At 46.7% G+C, this 18,860-nt stretch overlaps 1 protein-coding gene and 1 long non-coding RNA gene across 2 annotated transcripts in view; one reads left to right on the top strand and one right to left on the bottom strand.

Annotated features, from left to right (window-relative positions):
• LOC133237710 (uncharacterized) overlaps nucleotides 1-18,860 on the bottom strand; it is a 485,111-nt gene that overhangs the window by 125,194 nt on the left and 341,057 nt on the right. The window lies entirely within an intron of this gene.
• LOXHD1 (lipoxygenase homology PLAT domains 1) overlaps nucleotides 1-18,860 on the top strand; it is a 210,190-nt gene that overhangs the window by 10,484 nt on the left and 180,846 nt on the right. Inside the window, exons 3-4 of the mRNA XM_061400078.1 lie at nucleotides 3,420-3,500; nucleotides 5,993-6,177. Coding sequence (XP_061256062.1) covers nucleotides 3,420-3,500; nucleotides 5,993-6,177 — 266 coding nt within the window. The remainder of the gene's footprint in view (nucleotides 1-3,419; nucleotides 3,501-5,992; nucleotides 6,178-18,860) is intronic.

Genomic DNA, 18,860 nt, shown 5'->3' with positions numbered 1-18,860 from the left:
CCTCTGGCCGCATCCCTCACCCCGCCGGCTTCTCGCTCAGCCTCCTCTCTCTGTCCTCAATTCTGCTCTTTCCTGCGGCTTTCCTCTTCTGCCCCAGGCCTTACCTTCTACCCTCTTGTGGCTTATCAGGATGTTTTCATCTCCGGTACAAAGTAATTCCTGCGGCCAGAAGAACCTTGCTGCCCGATGTTAACGTGCTAATTGTTCTCACCCTCACGGTCTGGGGTCTAAATTCCTCGGCACACATCAGACCCTCTCATAGTCAGCCAAGAGTGTGACACGCTCACTTCCATTCCCCTACTAGCTGACATCTGCCCCTCCCTCCACACCAGTAAAGTGACGGCAGCTCTGGATCCCAGAGGAAGCCCCATTCTCTGTGACCCAGGACCACCCCCCAGCACTGGGTCCCATGTTCAGGATATGGCAAAAGGATGGAAATCTCATGTATCTTCTGGAACACGGTTCTCTTGTTAAGAATTCACCACCCAAGAGTGTGGGAGAATCCTGGCATCTTAGCCTGCCCGGCAGTTAGCTAAAATGCCCTGTGAGCGCCTGGAGAGGGTGGGTTCCCTGCAGAACAGCAGGCGCAGGTGGGGGGCTGTGTTGATTGACCAGCAACCGTGGAGAACATGCCATCTCCCGCAGGAAATGTGAAGAGGTCTCTATTGTTTGTGATGTTTCCTTTGACCAGGGACCCTCTGCCCTTTGCTGTTTCCCCTCCACCTTCAGTTAGATTTCTGACTTACTGGAAGCGGGGGATTTGGAGACTGACCCTGAGTGAGTTGGGGTTGGGGCTCATCTGGGATTGTCCTGGCCCCTCCCTGAGAGGAGAGAGTCCATGTAGCTCAGTCTCTACAGTCCTACAGTCCTCTGTTTCCCTTCCTCTGAACAGAGATCCTGGCAATACAGAAGGCCTTGCTCTTTTTTTTCCTCCTTGGCTGTACTGTGTGGCTTGCAAAATCTTAGTTCCCTAACCAGAGATTGAATCCAGGCCCCCCTTGCAGTGAAAGTGCAGAGTCCCAGCTGCTGAACAGCCAGGGAATTCCCCAGAAGGCCTTGCTCCTGTCTGCCAGGATGCTGGTCTCCGTTCTGTAACCACTATGATGTGCCTCCCATCTTGCCATGCCCTGGATGCTCCATTGTGGTCCGGAGACAGCGAGGAGTGCGCCCTCTGCCCACCCCGGCAGATGTTTCTCTCCTGTTTCCCTTCTTCTATCTCGGTTTTAAATTTTGTCTTTCGAGCGACTGTAAAGCAGCATAGAAAAGTACAAACACGCTGGAAAGTACGACTCCGCCTTCCACCTGGTTGTATGCGCAGCCCCTCTCCGGAGACGCAGAGCGCTCTGTGCTGGACGCAGCTGCTGGATCCGGAGCACTTGTGAGAAGCACCCCAGAGAGCCAGCCGCTTTCTTTCCAAATCACCTTCCTCTTCCCCTACTAAAGGCACTGGTTGTTCCCCAAATTGCATGTACCCTTAGCAGATGCCACTTGGCGGTCTTCAAATTCATTCCAAAGAATTAACCACGGGCAGCTGCAGGCTGGATAGAGTGGGGCTGCTAAAATAGGGACTATGCTTTTTTCATAATTGCGAAAACAAGACGTGCTCCCTTCAGGAAACTGAAAAAAATACAGCCAAGAATAAGTAACCAACACTTCATAACAGTCTTATCATGCAATGTTTTTGGATAAATCCTCCCCCTCTACTGTTTTTAAATTAACTTGGTGTTCCTTATGTATTGGTTGTTCTGTTTGTACATTCTATTTTTAACCTATTCTTCCTTCCATGCCCATTTCATAAACCTGTTTTTGTTTCATTAAATATTTTTCACAATAGAATTTTTGATGGCTGCCTAATATTCCATCATATAACTTCCCACGGTGACTGTTTCATGGGATATTTATATGATGTAGAGACTCCTGTCTATTCCCAAAATCAATTTCTTTGTCTCATATACTGAAATAGAAAATACCTCTTATTTCCTTGTTTTTCATTCACACAGTCCTGATGCCCAGAATCAATGTTCACAGAATGCAGGTGGTGTTGCTATTCACCCTTGGAGGAGAGATTCTAACAGGTTCAAGCTGCCAGCCTGGGGGTGAACCATTTCACTCCAGCACAACCCAGAAGTTCCCACCTCTCTCTCCTCCTCCAGCCCTGCGCCCAGAGTACACCCCTTGGGCTCTTCTCCCTGACAAGTGACCTCAGTGTACATTTTCATCTGATTTTGTGAGCTTTGCATTGCTTTAGGAGGGCCCTAGGCCCCGTGTCTCACAATGTGCCCACCGTAAGGCAGTTTCTCCCCAGACCAGACTTTTTGCCAGCTGGGTCTGTGTGCAGAACCACAGCTTCTATGTCTCTAGAATCTTAAAAGCCTTTGGTTACTGAGAGAGTCTGAGCCTTGTTGCCTTGGGGAGAAGGCCCTTCACCTCCCTTTTTATTTTGAAACAGGTGATGGCCAATAAAAAGGCATGTCTTCTTTAGTTTTCATTTTCCGTGGGCTGTGTGCTGCTGCCGAGAGCCCTGGCTGGGAGCACTGAGGGAGGTCCACAGCTCTCAGTCCTGCAAGGCCTTCACCATGGGGGCAGGAAGAGCTGCGAGCAGGCCTGGACTCAAGCAGAGGGGGTCCTGGCCCACACAGAAGACAGAGCAGATGTCCACGTGAGATTCCGGCTTCCACTCCAGGAGGACTCGGTTCTCCAGCCTTCCCGTATCTAAGCTGATGGATGCTAGGATGCTCCCAAGTCTGGACTTGTTTGGGCACCTCATTGAGAAACATCTCAGGTGTACTTGCTTCTGTTTGCACCATCTGTGGGATGCCAAATACGCATTCCCTCACTGCCCCCACGTCCCTGATTGCTGGTTTGGGTTGAGTGTTTCCTCTCTTGTTGGGATGGCAGGACCGTGGACCACCACCCAAGGTTTGCATCTGCTTGGGGCTGCCTTTGCAACTCTCTCAGCAAGAGCAAGGCAGGTGGGGAAGAGAGGCCAGGAGGCCTGCAGATCCAAGAGCACCATGGCATTATCACACCTTCCTTCCTCCTCCACTCTCCCAACCCAGAGCAATCACAGATGATTGGATCATGACTTTGGAGAGCCAGGTTCTGGTCCCAGAACCTGGGACAGGACTAGCAATTTACTTGTTTGTAAAATGGGGCTAATGTTGCTCACCATCCTTGCCTTACTGACATGCAGCAAAGATCCCGTGAGAACCAGGGAGGGAAAGCAAGGAATGAATACTAACCATCCTTGCCTTCCACCTCTCCAAACCATGTCAGAAAGGAATCTCAGAATGGAATTGACTGCCAGTAGCACTTCCTGGAGTGGGACGGTGGAGGAAGTAGGATTTGCCAGCCCTTGGCTCTCCTCCTGGGCCTCTGAGCCAAGTGCTGATCTGTGTTAACTGTGCACACCATTGCAGGAGTGAATCTGCCTTTGAGAAAGCCAACGTTGATGTGTTCCGAGTAAGAACCAACAATGTGGGCCTCATCTACAAAATCAGGTGAGAGTTTGACCTCTGACAGGGTGGGGTGAGATGAAGGCAAGTAGAACAGGAACTGCTTTCATTATTGACACTTGGGTGTTGACTGCTTTCCTGGTGTCATCTGAGTGGTGACCAAAGGTGATCACATCTTCCCCTCCCATCCTGAGTCATGGTGCTGTAAACTTGCCCATTAGAGATTCACTTCTTTGGGTTATGACAACTTGACACAATTTTTCACACACTTGGGGGAAATAAGCTCTGAGAAATCCTAGCACAGTGGTTAGCAGACTCTGCGTCCAGATTGCCTTGGTTCAAATTTCTGCCCTGCCATTTACCAGCTGTGGAACCTCAGGGAGATTTCCTCTCCAAACTTCGGTTTCCTCATCTGTAATAATGGTGCCCAGCTCCTAGGGCACCATCAGGGTTAGTGAGGACTCAAGAGTCAGTGTTTAGAACAATAACTGGCACACAGTAAGCCCCCGGTGAGTGTTAGCAATGCCAGGCCGTATTGCAGGGTGCCTTTTGACAGAGATCTCCCCTGACTTTGTTCTCTGGGGGAATTTCTGTGAATGTGTGGGGGGGATAAGTCTGCCAGCCTGGTTGCTGAGCAAGAGCTTCAGTTGTCCCTTTTTGCTCCCCTCCATCTACTGTTGCTGCTGTTGCTGCTGCTGCTGAGTCACGTCAGTCGTGTCCAACTCTGTGTGACCCCATAGACGGCAGCCTAGCAGGCTCCCCCGTCCCTAGGATTCTCCAGGCAAGAACACTGGAGTGGGTTGCCATTTCCTTCTCCAATGCATGAAAGTGAAAAGTGAAAGTGAAGTCGCTCAGTTGTGTCTTGACTCTTCGCAACCCCATGGACTGTAGCTCACCAGGCTCCTCCCTCCATGGGATTTTCCAGGCAAGAGTACTGGAGTGGGGTGCCATTGCCTTCTCTGCCTCCACCTACTACCCATCCCCAATCAAGTTCATGCCCATCTGTCAGCCTGTCAAGATCACCTATGGTCTGACTGTACCCAGACTAGAGGGCCTGGACAGGAGTGAAATGCTGCGTCCAATCACTCCTTGTTTTTCTTCTTCCCACTGGGAAATACAGGGCTGTGAACTCTTTTTCCTGGGAAAATAAAGGATGTATAATAAGCTCTGGCACTGGTTGTGTCAAGGGAAGGGGGTTATGAGCAGGAAAGGGGCTCTTATGGGGGAAGGCTGGGAAGAGAGTGTCAGTGTGTGGGAAAGGCAGCCCCTAAGCTGAAGTCCTACTGTGTGCTGGGCTCTGTGCCAGACAGAGGCACGCATTATGTGTATATCATGTGTGTTAGGGGCTTTCCAGGTGGCACTAGTGGTAAAGAACCCGCCTGCCAATGTAGGAGACACGAGAGACACAAGTTCGATCCCTGGGTCAGGTAGATCCCCTGGAGGAGGGCATGGCAACCCAGTCCAATATTCTTGCCTGGAGAGTCCCATGGACAGGGAACCTGGCAGGCTATAGTCCATGGGGTCGCAAAGAGTCAGACACGATTTAGTGACTGAGCACACACACACACACACACACACACACACACCATCTGTAGGGGTGTGTGCTGTCTTGAGCTGTGGTTGTCCTGTTAAGATCTGCAAATGTAAGGCCTCACTGTAATGGAATGCTTGGTGCAAAGTGAGGTCACCCAAGGATCAAGTTCTGGGGAAGAAACTGGGCCTCAAAGAGGAAAACTAGACTGGCAAGGATGGAGAGAACTACAGGAAGTGGAAGAAGATGATAGGGGCCAGATTTTGAACATTCTGGATCTCTATGGTAGCCCCTGGCCCCACGTAGTATTGATCACTTAAAACATGGCTAGCCCAAACCAGATACAAAACCAGGTGCAAATCACTTCAGGTCTTTGAAAAACTAGTGCAAGATAAAGAATATAAGATATCTCATTAACAAATGTTTACACGGTTACCCACTGAAATGATAAAGGGATTAAACGAAATGTATTATCACAATAAATGTGTACATGATTACCCACTGAAATGATAAATTGATTAAATGAAATATATTATTAAAATTAACTTCACCTCCCCTTTGTTTTCAGTGTGGCTACAAAAAACCTAAGTTACCTTTCTGGCTTGCACATGAAGCTCATGTGATGTTTCCATGGGGCAACACCAGTCTATGTGGCCACGCGGGCTCCTCTGGGTGGTAGGACTGAGTAGCTGAGTGTGTTTTGGGAGTCATGGTGAGAGGGAAAGCTCCAGACAGTCCTTCTGCAAGCCTTGGTGAGCCTCCGTTTTCCATGGAAGGCAATATTTCCTTACGGGCAATGTAGCAATCCACATTCATTAATAAGCACACCCACCTTGCAAGGAATCCTCATTTTTCAGATGAGGAAACTGAAGCCTCAGAGATAAAGAAATAACAGAATCAGAATGGTTGAACCTCTGGTTTGAGAAAACATTGGGGGGATTTCAGTATGGAAGGGGCATTGTCTCTGTCTTACCAGTGATGGTGTGGGTGTCTGCCTCTGGCCCAGGATCGAGCATGACAACACAGGCTTGAACGCCAGCTGGTACCTGGACCGTGTCATTGTGACCGACATGAAGCGGCCTCACCTCCGTTACTACTTCAACTGCAACAACTGGCTGAGCAAAGTGGAGGGTGATCGCCAGTGGTGCCGTGACCTGCTGGCCAGCTTCAACCCCATGGACATGCCCCGAGGTCAGTGTCCAGAGGCTGACTTGCCTGCCATCCCTCCCTGCCTGCGCTGGGCTCACCCAGGCTTCTGCCTTGTTCTGGGTGGCCCCATCGCTCCTTGCCACCTCTCCAGGGTCTTTTTGTTGACTAGGGCACAGGTGAGGCCCCAGCACTTCCTTATGACCCTTTCAAGAGCAAGTTCTGGGGGCTCACAGAAGCGGAAGACGCAGGAGGCCCTGAAGGCATGGTGGAGGAACAGGCACAGCCCGGAGCGCACCCTGTGTTTTCTTGGTCTTGGTGGTTTGTTTAGTCGCTAAGAAGTCACTTGCAACCCTATGGATTATAGCCCACTAAGCTCCTCTGTCCATGGGATTTCCCAGGCAAGAATACTGGAGTGGGTTGCCATTTCCTCCTCCAGGGGATCTTCCCGAACTAGGAATCAAACCCAGGTCTCCTGCATTGCAGGCAGATTCTTTACCGACTCAGCTACGATCAGCTCCTACCTATGGAAAGTTCCCTCTGAGTTCAAAAGCAACTCTCCCTGGCTTCCTATTCCATAGTTTTTCTTCTTACACTTGAGGAAGGTGAGTTCCAGCCAGGGCATGATGGATTGGATCACAGCTTGCTGCTTCCAGAGTTCCCCAACTCCTTCTGGTTTTATGAGAAGTGAAGCAACTTATATCAAGTGCATTTCTGGCCCAAAGAGTGAGTTCAGTCATTTTAGCCCTGCAGAAACAATGGGAGGCAGGGAAACAAAGTGTGTAAAAACACATCTGTATTCTCTGTCCTATTTTATCACCCCTTTGTCTCCTAAAATCCTGACTGCCTCCCCACCATCATTGACATATATATGTCCTCATTTCCAAAAAAGGAGACCTCACATGTGGGTACCATCATCATTATATCCTGCCTACATAGAGTCAAGGGACATCAGAGGGGAAAAGAACTTGGTGGCCAAGGAAAGAGAAGTGAGTTTCCCACGGTCAGTCAGTAGAACAGCAGAAGGCTAACACACTCCTCCATCCAGCATGTCCCCGGTGGTTTCCAAGTACCACTGGCTTTTGCAACTCAGCTGGGCATGTAAACATATCTGTTATTCTAATGATGATCTCCCAGCTCCCAGCCAACCTTGAAAATTTGCCCTATTCCTGTGTAGTTCTCATCATAATAACTTGCAACTTTGTTGATTCTTTTTTTTTTAAATATATGCTATCCATCTTTTATTACAAAATAAAAATTTGATCATTGCAGAAAATTTAGAAAATACAAACATACAAAAATGAAAAAAGAATACCTATAATTCCTGGAGAAATATCACTGGTGACATTTTTGAGCACTTATTTCTGATCTTTTTAGTGTATATAGTTTGAGAGGATGTGCTGGTACAACATCCCCTGTTTCAGAGCATGTTTATTTCTAAGCCATTAAATGTCACTCAACATCCCTACTCGGAGAAGGCAATGGCAACCCACTCCAGTATTTTTGCCTAGAAACTCCCAAGGAGGGAGGAGCCTGGTGGGCTGCAGTCCACGGGGTCGAGAAGAGTTGGACACGACTGAGCGACTTCACTTTCACTTTTCACTTTCACGCATTGGAGAAGGAAATGGCAACCCACTCCAGTGTCCTTGCCTGGAGAATCCCAGGTTCAGGGGAGCCTGGTGGGAGCACAGAGTCGGACACGACTGAAGCAACTTAGCAGCAGCAGCAGCAACATCCCTACTTATAAGGGCTGTGTAGCATTTTGGTGTGGAGAAGGCAATGGCATCCCACTCCAGTACTCTTGCCTGGAAAATTCCATGGACGGAGGAGCTTGGTAGGCTGCAGTTCCTGGGGTCGCTAAGAGTTGGACACGACTGAGTGACTTCACTTTCACTTTTCACTTTCATGCATTGGAGAAGGAAATGACAACCCACTCCAGTGTTCTTGCCTGGAGAATCCCAGGGATGGGGGAGCCTGTTGGGTGGCCGTCTATGGGGTCACACAGAATCGGACATGACTGAAGTGACTTAGCAGCAGCAGCAGCATTTTGGTGTAGGGAGATACATACCATCATTTATTCATTGGATACTTTATAGTTGGATATTTATATTGTCTTCCCCCTCTAGATTTTTTGTTATTACAAAAAATCTAAGTCTTGCCACAGATAAATTATTCTTTCCCTAAGATCATTTCCTAAGTGGAATTTCTAGGTCAAATAGAGTACATATGGTGAAGACTTTTGATGATCGTTCCCAAAGTGTCCTAAAAAGGACGCATCAGTTCACAGTCACATCAGCTGTGAAGAGCACCCACTCCACTTGTCCCTGCCAACAGCTGAAAGTATTGATTAATTTCCCAATTGGATAGGAAAAAGGGCTTTTCAATGTTCTCTCTTTGGTTAATGGTGGGGTTGAATATTTTCTTGTTTTATTGGTCATTTGGATTGTGTGTGTTTATGTGTGTAAATTGTCTGCCTCATGGTCCCTGTGTCTTTCTTTTTGCTTGAGGTGAATTGCCCCAATTCTCCTATAGACTCAAAGCACTTTAACTCTTGAGCCAGTGTCATTATCAGGATCAATCCTTAGCAAATTGTCAAGCTTGCCATCTTTCTTTTTCTGTTTTCTTAAGTTTCCCCTTTCTTGGCCTTTCCCCTTCTTTTAGCTCATGATCCAACTTCTGCTCTGGTCACATGAAAATCCAGTGCTCCGCTGTTAGGCGAAGAGCTTCTGAAAATCACTGTTGAGAAAGAATGAATGTAACTCAGTGATTCCTCAACTTTCCATGAGAATGGTCCAGGGTAGTGTTTCCTTAAAGCTTCTGAGTTCAGTTGCTTGACTGGGCCCTCTGTCCTTATATGCGCTGGAGGGCACTGCGTTTTTTAGTATTTCCAGGCCAGATTCTCGGGGAGGGAATGAAAACATGATCCTCCAATATTCAAGGGACTGCACTGGCAAACAAAAGGTTAAGTTTCTTCTATTTTCACCTGGAACTATATTAATTTGGTGTTTGGAGGTCTTTGATCATCAAAATGGGGAAGATAATTATTTCTTCATTCATGCAGTTTGACAGGTAAAAATATTTAAAAACATGGGATGTAGGGTATACAAGAGGGGGAGAGAAGAAAGAGGACATTTCCCATGTATAATCCATGCCCCCATCCTTGTTCCCCTCTCTCCATCCCCTTTTGTCCATTAAAAAAAATATTTTTAAATTTATTTTTAATTGGAGGAGAATTGCTTTACAATGTTGTGTTGGTTTCTGCCGTACAGCAGTGTGAATCTGCCATAAGTATACATATATCCCCTCCCTCCTACCCCCCAACCCACGCCTCTAGATTGTCACAAAGTCCCTGGCTGAGCTTCCTGTGTTATACAACAACTATATAGCTATCTATTTTACAAATGGTAATATATGCGTTTCAGTGCTACTCTCTCAATTTGTCCCGCCCTCTCCTTTCCGTGCTGTGTCCACAAGTCTATTTTCTAGGTCTGCATCTCTATTCCTGCCCTGCAAATAGGTTCATCAGTACTATTTTTCTAGATTTCATATATATTCATTAATATATGATACTTGTTTTTCTCTTTCTGACTTACTTCACTCTCTATTGTAACAGGCTCTAGGTTCATCCACCTCAGTTCAGCTGACTCACATTCATTACTTTTTATGACTGAGTATATTCCATTGTATATATGTACCATGACTTCCTTATCCATTCATCTCTCAGTGGACATCTAGGTTGCTTCCATGTTCTGGCTGTTATAAGTAGTACTGCAATAAACATTGGTATACGTGTGTCTTTTTGTATGATTTTTTCAGGGTCTATCACAGTAGTGGGATTGCTAGGTCATAGGGTAGTTTCAGCCCTAGTGTGTTAAGGAATCACCATACTGTTTCTCTACAGCGGCTCTGTCGGTTTACATTCTCACCAATAATGCACGAGGATTTCCTTTTCTCCACATCCTCTCCAGCACGTGTTGTTGGTAGATTTTTTGATGAAGGTCATTCTGACTGGTGTGAGGTGATAGCTCATTGTAGTTTTCATTTGCATTTCTCTTATAATGAGTGACATTGAGCATCTTTTCATGTGTTTATTGGCCTTCTGTGTCTCTTCTTTGGAGAAATGTCAGTTTAGGTCTTCTGCTCGTTTTTTTGGTTGGGTTGTTTGTTTTTCTGATATTGAGCTGCATGAGCTGCTTGCATATTTTAGACATTAATCCTTTGTCAGTTGCTTCATTTACAATTATTTTCTCCCATTCTGAGAGTTGTATTTTCATCTTGTTTACAGTTTCTTTTTCTGTGCAAAAGTTTTAAATTTAATTATGTCCTATTTGTTTATATTTCCATTACTGTAGGAGATGGGTCAAAGAGGATCTTACTGAGATTTTTATCAAAGTGTTCTATTTTTTAAAAACTTTTTAAAGTTTATTTTTAATTGAAGGATAATTGAAGGATAATATTGTGTTGATTTCTGCCATGCATCAACATGAATCAGCCTCAGATCAGATCAGTCGCTCAGTCGTGTCCGACTCTTTGTAACCCCATGAATTGCAGCATGCCAGGCCTCCCTGTCCATCACCAACTCCCAGAGTTCACTCAAACTCACGTCCATCGAGTCAGTGATGCCATCCAGCCATCTCATCCTCTGTCATCCCCTTTTCCTCCTGCCCCCAATCCCTCCCAGCATCAGAGTCTTTTCCAATGAGTCAACTCTTCTCATGAGGTGGCCAAAGTACTGGAGTTTCAGCTTTAGCATCATTCCTTCCAAAGGAATCCCAGGGCTGATCTCCTTCAGAATGGACTGGTTGGATCTCCTTGCAGTCCAAGGGACTCTCAAGAGTCTCTCCAACACCACAGTTCAAAAGCATCAATTCTTTGGCGCTCAGCCTTCTTCACAGTCCAACTCTCACATCCATACATGACCATACATGACCACATCCATACATGACCACCATCCATACATGACCACAAGGCTATGGAAAAACCATAGCCTTGACTAGACGGACCTTTGTTGGCAAAGTAATGTCTCTGCTTTTGAATATGCTGTCCCCTCCCTCCTGCCTCCTACCCCATCCCATCCCTCTAGGTTGTCAAAGAGCCCCAGTTTGAGTTCCCTGAGCAAATTCCCACTGGCTATCTATTTTACATATGGTGGTGTATATGTTTCTATGCTCTGCTCTCTATTTGTCCTGCTCTCTTATTCCCCCCGCCTTGGGTCCAAAAGTCTGTTCTCTATGTCTGTTTCTCCATTGCTGCCCTGCAAATAGGTTCATCCGTACCATATTTCTAGATTCCATATGTATGTGTGCTAATATATGACATTTGTTTTTCTCTTTCTGACTTACTTCACTCTGTATAAGAGGCTCTAGGTTCATCCACCTCATTAGAACTGACTCAAATGCATTTCTTTTTATGGCTGATTAATATTCCATTGTATATATGTACCACAGCTTCTTTATCCATTCATCTGTCGATGGACATCTAGGTTGCTTCCATGTCTTAGCTATCTTAAACAGTGCTGCAATGAACACTGGGGTACATGTGTCTTTTTAATTATGGTTTTCTCAGGGTATATACCCCGTAGAGGAATTGTTGAATCATTCAGTAGTTTTATTCATAGTTTGTTAAGGAATCTCCATACCTGTCTTCCATAGTGGCTGGATCCATTTACATTCCCAGCAACAGTGCAAGCGGATTCCCTTTTCTCCACACTCTCTCCAGCATTTATTGTTTGTAGATTTTATTTTTTTATGATGCCCACTCTGACTGTTGTGAGGTGATATCTCATTGTAGTTTTGATTTGTATTTCTCTAAAAAATAGCATGTTGAGCATCTTTTCATATGTTTATTAGCCATCTATATGTCTTTGGAGAAATTTCTGTTTAGGTCTTCTGCCCACTTTTTGATTGGGTTGTTTGTTTTACTGGTATTGAGTTGCATGAGCCACTTGTATATTTTGGAAATTAATCCTTTGTTATTTCATTTGCCATAATTTCCTCCCATTCTGAGTGTTGTCTTTTCACCTTGTTTATAGTTTCCTTTGCTGTGCAAAAGCTTTTAAGTTTAATCAGGTCCTACTTGTTTACTTTTATTTTTATTCTCTTTACTCTAGGAGATGGGTCATAAAAGATCTTGTGATTTATGTCATAGAGTATTCGGCCTATGTTTTCCTCTAAGAGTTCTGTAGTTGCTGGATTACACTTTAATCCATTTTGAGTTTATCTTTGTGTGTGGTGTTAGGAAGTGTTCTAATTTTATTCTTTTACATGTAGCTGTCCAGTTTTCTAAACACGGCTTATTGAAGAAGCTATCTTTTCTCCATTGTATATTCTTACCTCCTTTGTCAAAGATAAGGTGCCCATAAGATGGTATGTGGGTTTATCTCTGGGCTTTCTATCTTGTTCCATTGATCTATATTTCTGTTTTTGTGCCAATGCCACACTGTCTTGATGACTGTAGCTTTGTAGTCTGGAGTCAGGACAGCTGATTGCTCTAGTTTCATTTTCTTTCTCAAGATTGCTTTGGCTAGTCAGGGTCTTTTGTGTGTCCATACAAATTGTAAAATTTTTTGCTCTAGTTCTATGAAAAATGCCATTGGTAATTTGATAGGGATTGCATTGAATCTGTAGATTACTTTGGGTAGTATAGTCATTTTTACAATATTGATTCTTCCAATCTAAGAACTGGAGAAGGAAATGGCAACCCACTCCAGTATTCTTGCCTGGAGAATCCTGTGGACAGAGGAACCTGGTGGGCTGCCGTCTATGGGGTCGCACAGAGTCAGACATGACTGAATCGACTTAGCATGCATGCATGCATTGGAGAAAGAAATGGAAACCCACTCCAGTATTCTTGCCTGGAGAATCCCAGGGACAGAGGAACCTGGTGGGCTGGCGTCTATGGGGTCCCACAGAGTCAGACACGACTGAAGCAACTTAGCAGCAGCAATCCAAGAACATGTTATATCTCTCCATCTGTTTGTGTCGTTTCTTATTTCTTTGACCATTGTCTTCTAGTTTTCTGCATACAGGTCTTTCATCTCCTTAAGTAAGTTTATTCCTAGGTATTTTTATTCATTTTGTTGCAATAGTGAATAAGATTGTTTCCTTAGTTTCTATTTCTGAGTTTTCATTGTTAGTATATAGGAATGCAAGGGATTTCTGTGTATTAATTTTGTATCCTTCGACTTTTCTAAATTCATTGATTAGCTCTAGGAATTTTCTGTTGGTATCTTTAGGATTTTTCTATGTATAGTATGATGTCATCTACAAACAGTGAGAATTTTACTACTTCTTTTCCAACCTGGATTCCTTTTGTTTCTTTTTCTTCTCTGCTGGCACAGACTTCCAAAACTATGTGAAATAACAGTGCTTTGCTTATTTTAAAATCAGAGTGTTTGCTTGTTGTGGAGTTGTAAGAGTCTATCCAGAATATATTTCTGAATATAAAGCCTTAATCAGACTTGATTGACAAATATTTTCTCCATTGCACGGGCTGCCTTTTGCGCTGTTCGTGTCTGCTGGTGCACGAACTTCTTCAGTTCTATGAAGTCTAATTTCTCTAGTTCTCCTTTTTGTCATTTCTGCTTTTGTGTCATTGCCAAAGTCATTGCCAAATCCTGTGTCGTGAAGCTTTTGTCCCATGGTTTCTTCTAAGAGTGCTGTATCTTCAGCTTTTACACTTTTGTTGTTGATTCATTTTGAATTAACTTTTGTATATGGTGAAAGGGGAGGGTCCAGTTTCACTCTTTGGCACGTGGATGTTCAGTTTTTTTCAGCACTGTTTGTGGAAAAGGCTGTGCTTTCCCCCATTGAATGGTCTTAGCACCCTTGTTGACAATCATTTGACCACACATACAAAGGTTTGTTTCTGGGCTCTCTGTTCTGTTGGTCTAAATGTCTATCCTTATGTCAGTATCACATCGTTTTGATTATTGTAATTTTGTAGAAGTTTTGAAATCAGGATGTGGTAGACCTCCAACTTTATTCTTCTTTTTAAAGATTGTTTTGGCTATTCAGGGTCCCTTGATATCCAGCTTCTTTTAATGCACCTTAAATTCTCATTAACTGTTTTTAACAGTGACACTATCCCATACTGACTTTGCTGTCAAAGGGCTTTTATTCACTTGGAAAAAAATATGAATAGTCTCTCTCAACCCCAAGTCCTCAGTCCTTGCCCAGGACTTCAAGGCTGCTGGGGAAACCTCACAGATTCTCCTGACTCATCCCCCACGTGAGTCAGCAGGTGTGGGTGTCCCAGTCTTGGCTGGCTGTCCACCACATCTCAACAAAATGATCCAGGCAGACATCACACCTCCTAATTAAGCATCTCAGTCATACAGACAGCCTGAACAGGGAGTTAGCAGCCATCTCTATGTTCATTTCCTTCCTGGAATGGGTGTCAGGGGTCTTGGCACCTTCTGGGGTCTGGGGAAGGTTGGCAGCCACTTTTTCAGCATATCTGTGTTGATTATCCCTGGAAACACAGTCTTGACTATCAAACTGCTCTGGAAATTTGGCGAAATTTCCCTCCTGCCATCTGCCTTTTTGCATCCCTGCCTCATTGCCATGGACACCTGACTCATTTCTTGGAGGATTTCTTTCATTCTGTCTGTAATGGCTCACCCTCTTGACACCCAGAACCCAGAGGAGACATTGACATTTACAGCTGATGAAAGCCCTTGGCTGGGATCTAAGTACAGTCTTCCAGGCTTTGAACCAAAGCATCATCATTGAAAACTAACAACTGCCATCAGTGATGCCCTCTGAGCTACTGTTAGATTCTCCAGGTTGAGCTAAAGACACAGTCTCTGCCCACAAGGTGCTCACAGTCTAGTGGACAGAGATTGCCATAGTGCAAGTACCCACGAAGAGGGCACAGTGGTCCAGAACTCCAGTCTCAAGTCACGGAGTTCTAGGTTCAAATCCCAACAATGTTACCTACTAGCCATGGACAAAATCCTCTGGCAGTCTGTGTCTTCATGTGCTCACACCTTACAATTAGAATCTTATTTAAAATTCACAGCACCCCGAGGAGGGAAGTTCTATTATTTGCAAAGAAGGTGGACCTGAGCATCCATGACCTTGAATAGCCCCCTTCTCTGTTTCTTGATCTCAGGCTAGCAGCTCTCCTTTCTCAACCTGCTTGCTCAGACTGTGTTGGCTCTAGTGTCTGGCAGGAAGTGCTCTGAAAGCTGTTCTCCCTGGCACTAATAAATCATGAGAAGGTTTCAAGGGACCCACGCAAAAGGGGGATGAAGCCTGAGGGACAGGATGAGACATCCTCTCCCAACCTGCTCCCACAGTCTGGGGAGGAAGCCAGACACTGTACAGCAGTTTCTAGGGTTCAATCTGCACCCCATCCACCCCAACAAGGACCCAATAGGACTGCTCTCCCTGGAGCCCCAATGCCTGCCTGCCTGGGATGAAGGTGGGAGGTTCTCCTTGCTCCCAGACTGCTGTCTCAAATTGGTTAGACAAAAAATTCTGAATCTCCCACTGAAACATATACCAGAGTCAGAGAAAATGTTAGAGCCCACACCTCTGCCCCCTCATTGCTCTTCTATTTTCTCCTTCAGTTTTCTCCAGGCCACCTAAGCACCGTTGCGTCTAAAGCCCCAGCCTCTCTGGAAAGGATTACCTGCTCCCTTGCCTTGGGTTGTTCTCTCCCTGCAAACTCTGGATAAACTGAAGTCTGTACCTTCCACTGTAGTGCAATGATTCTCAGTGGGATCCCGGCACTCCATCAGCAGTTAGGGGATGTGTAGGGAATCCTATGGGCTCCCCAGGTGGCTCAGTGGTAAAGAATTCTGCCTGCCAAGCAGGAGATCTGGGTTCGATCCCTGGGTCTGAAAGATCCCCTGGAGAAGAAATGGCAACCTACTCCATAGTCTTGCCTGGGAAATCCCATGGACAGAGGACCTTGGTGGGCTACAGTCCAAAGGGTTGCAAAAGAGTCAGACACAACTTAGTCACTAAACAATAAGCAAAGAATCTTATGGGGAGAGAGGAAAGAACTTCTGCCTGTTTCCAGAGATTCAGATACATCCTGGCCAAATAGCAGAAGGAACCACCGTGGCCACTGGGGCTGGGGTGTAGCCCTTGGATACATGGCTGAGAAACAGCATATCTCAGAGACTCTCTTTGCTTCTTTGGACTCTAAGCACTTAATATGTGTCAATCTGGTCTCTCCAGCTCAGCTTGGGTTTCTCTGAGGGTAGCACTTTCACTTGTCCCTGCACACTTGGTCCTGGGACTTAGGGGCTGGAGTGAAGGTCAGTAGGACACGGGCTCAGGTGTGCAGACACATGTGCTCATGAAGACCAGCAGCAGAGACGAGTGCAAAGAGCTCTACCGGGAGGCAGAGAGCTGGCTGCTAGGCTTGCTCTCAGGAACGGTGCACCTCGGGCAGGTTACTTGTCCTCTGGGCTGCCTGCTCATCTTATCAGAGGTCCCCTGTGACTCTGGCTTCCTCTGCTAGCTCTGGCTTTACTCTGCTAGCTAAGCGTCTCTCTCAAATGGCTCCAGGAGTCTGTGCACCCCCCCCCCCCGCCAACCTTGATGTCATTCACTGCATGGGGCACAGTGCCCAAATGCAGGTGATAAACACACTGCAGACTTACACAGCTGAGAACACAGGGCTGCCCATGTCTTGCTGGCCCCAGGGAGGCTCAAGGTGCATCCCTGAGGCTGGAGCTGGGATGGGGGCAGCATTGAAAGATTGAGGGTGGGGACACAGAGGTGGACAAGGCAGGACACGATGGAGTAGAGTTGGAATGATGCAGTGCTGGGTCTTGAAGGAGCGTGGGCTGAGGGCTGTCACCAGTAGGGAAGCGCGGGTATGACCTGTTTAGAGCAGACATAGCTTTCTCACTGCCAATATGATGTCATTTCCTGCCTTCTGGCCAAGCAATTGTCCCCATCCTGGTGCCAACCCACAAACCCTCCCACCTTGCAAAGCACCGAGTTGATCACATGGCTTAAATCAGTACCGAGCCCACATCACATTAGGAGAGCTTGCCAGCTTGGCAGTGAGACAAGCCTCTGAAGCCAGGATCTGAGTTCCAGCTGGTCTGGGGGCTGCACGCACCCTGGGGCTGGTAGAGCCCAGGCCCAACAGTGCATCAGGGTTTCAGACCCAGGCCTCGCTGACAGCTGACAGGACCCCTGCCTTCAGAAGGGCCCACCCTTGCTCCTAGCTGGGGCCGGTTCGTTAGGGACAAGCCTTCTTCTAAGGAGCATTTAGTCTTTGGTGGAATAATAATAAATATGACTGCAACCAGTTCTGTGCTGTGCTCCAAAGAGACTGAGGGGCTGGTTGTTGGAAGAAAAGGAGCCCACAGGAGGAACGACAGCTTGGGCAGGTGGGCTGGAGCAGGCAGGCGACAGAGAGGATCGAAGACAGTCTCCCATTTCCAGTCTGGAGCAAGGACTTGCTTTTTTCCCCCCATACCAAATGGGACAGCAAGTGCAGTGCTGGGAGCCCAAAGCTGCCCAGAGCTGGGGACTGGGTAGAAATGGTGCCACGTTTGTCCGGCACAATCACTGTTTCCACTCCTGGTTATTTCATCAGTTAGATCATGCTTGTGCTCAGTCGTGTCTGACTCTTTGTGACCCTTTTGCACTATAGCCCTTCAGGCTTTTCTGTCCATGGGATTTTTCGGGCCAGAATACTGGAGTGGGTTGCCATTTCTTCCTCCAGGGGATCTTCCCGACCCAGGGATCAAGCCCCACATTTCCTGTTTCTCCTGCATTGGAGGCAGATTCTTTACCTGCTGAGCTATCGGGAAAGCCCATTTCATCAGGTAACGGGGTTGTAATTTCCAGCTCATGCCGGGCTTCACAGTAATTATCACACAGCTCCAAGTGCACACCTGGTCTTGGCAAGACAGTGTGGGGCACAGTGCCCAGGGTGCCTTTGAAGAAGGGACAGGACAAAAAAAGGGATCATGATTAATGTCTTAGGGGCATATGGCGGTCATGCTGACCTGCAGTGGATTCCAGACCAGCCGGAGAACCACATGGTGCAGGAGCAAATGCAAGCAGCCTGGGTGATTGATGCAAAACACACCCGTCATGAGAGCTCTGCCAATAAACCCGAGGCCCTAACCTACTCCCAGATTCTAGTGGACGCTATCATACAGTAGTCAAGTCACTAATGTTAACATACAGCTCTCTGGATCAGAAAGCATACGGGGCTGCGCACCTGAGTTCTCACTCTGGCTCTGCCCTCGGCAGTCATGGGGCTTGGGCCAGAGCTCAGTTCCTCTCCCTAGTGGGGGCACTAGGTGGCCTCTTGGGTTTTTTCAGGACCGTCGTTGTTTAGCTGCTACCCATGGACTGTGGCCCACCAGGCTCCTCTGTCCGTTGCCATTTCCCAGGCAAGAATACTGGAGTGGGTTGAGACCCCCATGGACTGTAGCCGCCGTTTCCTCCTCCACGGGATCTTCCAGACTCAGGGACTGAACCTGCATCTCCTGCTTGGCAGATGGATTAGTTACCAATGAGCCACCTGGGAAGCGCCTTTTCAGAACTAGAGGAGGGTTTCCCTTCACAACCCAACAGAGACGGATGGCCCAGGGCTAGCCTTCCTCTACGGCAGCAGGAGGAGATTGACTTTTGTCCCCCCCCTTCTGCAGCGGATACTTCTTCCCCGTTTCATGCCCCTCCCCTGACCTTCTGTTCCGCCCATGCCAGTCTCCGCATCACAGGCTCTATCTCTGGACTTCCACT

The sequence above is a fragment of the Bos javanicus genome, chromosome 24 (genome assembly GCF_032452875.1).
Source record: "Bos javanicus breed banteng chromosome 24, ARS-OSU_banteng_1.0, whole genome shotgun sequence".
Classification (NCBI taxonomy): Eukaryota; Metazoa; Chordata; class Mammalia; order Artiodactyla; family Bovidae; genus Bos; species Bos javanicus.
The sequence above is the reverse complement of the archived record's forward strand: the minus strand, read 5'-3'. Positions and strand labels throughout refer to the sequence as shown.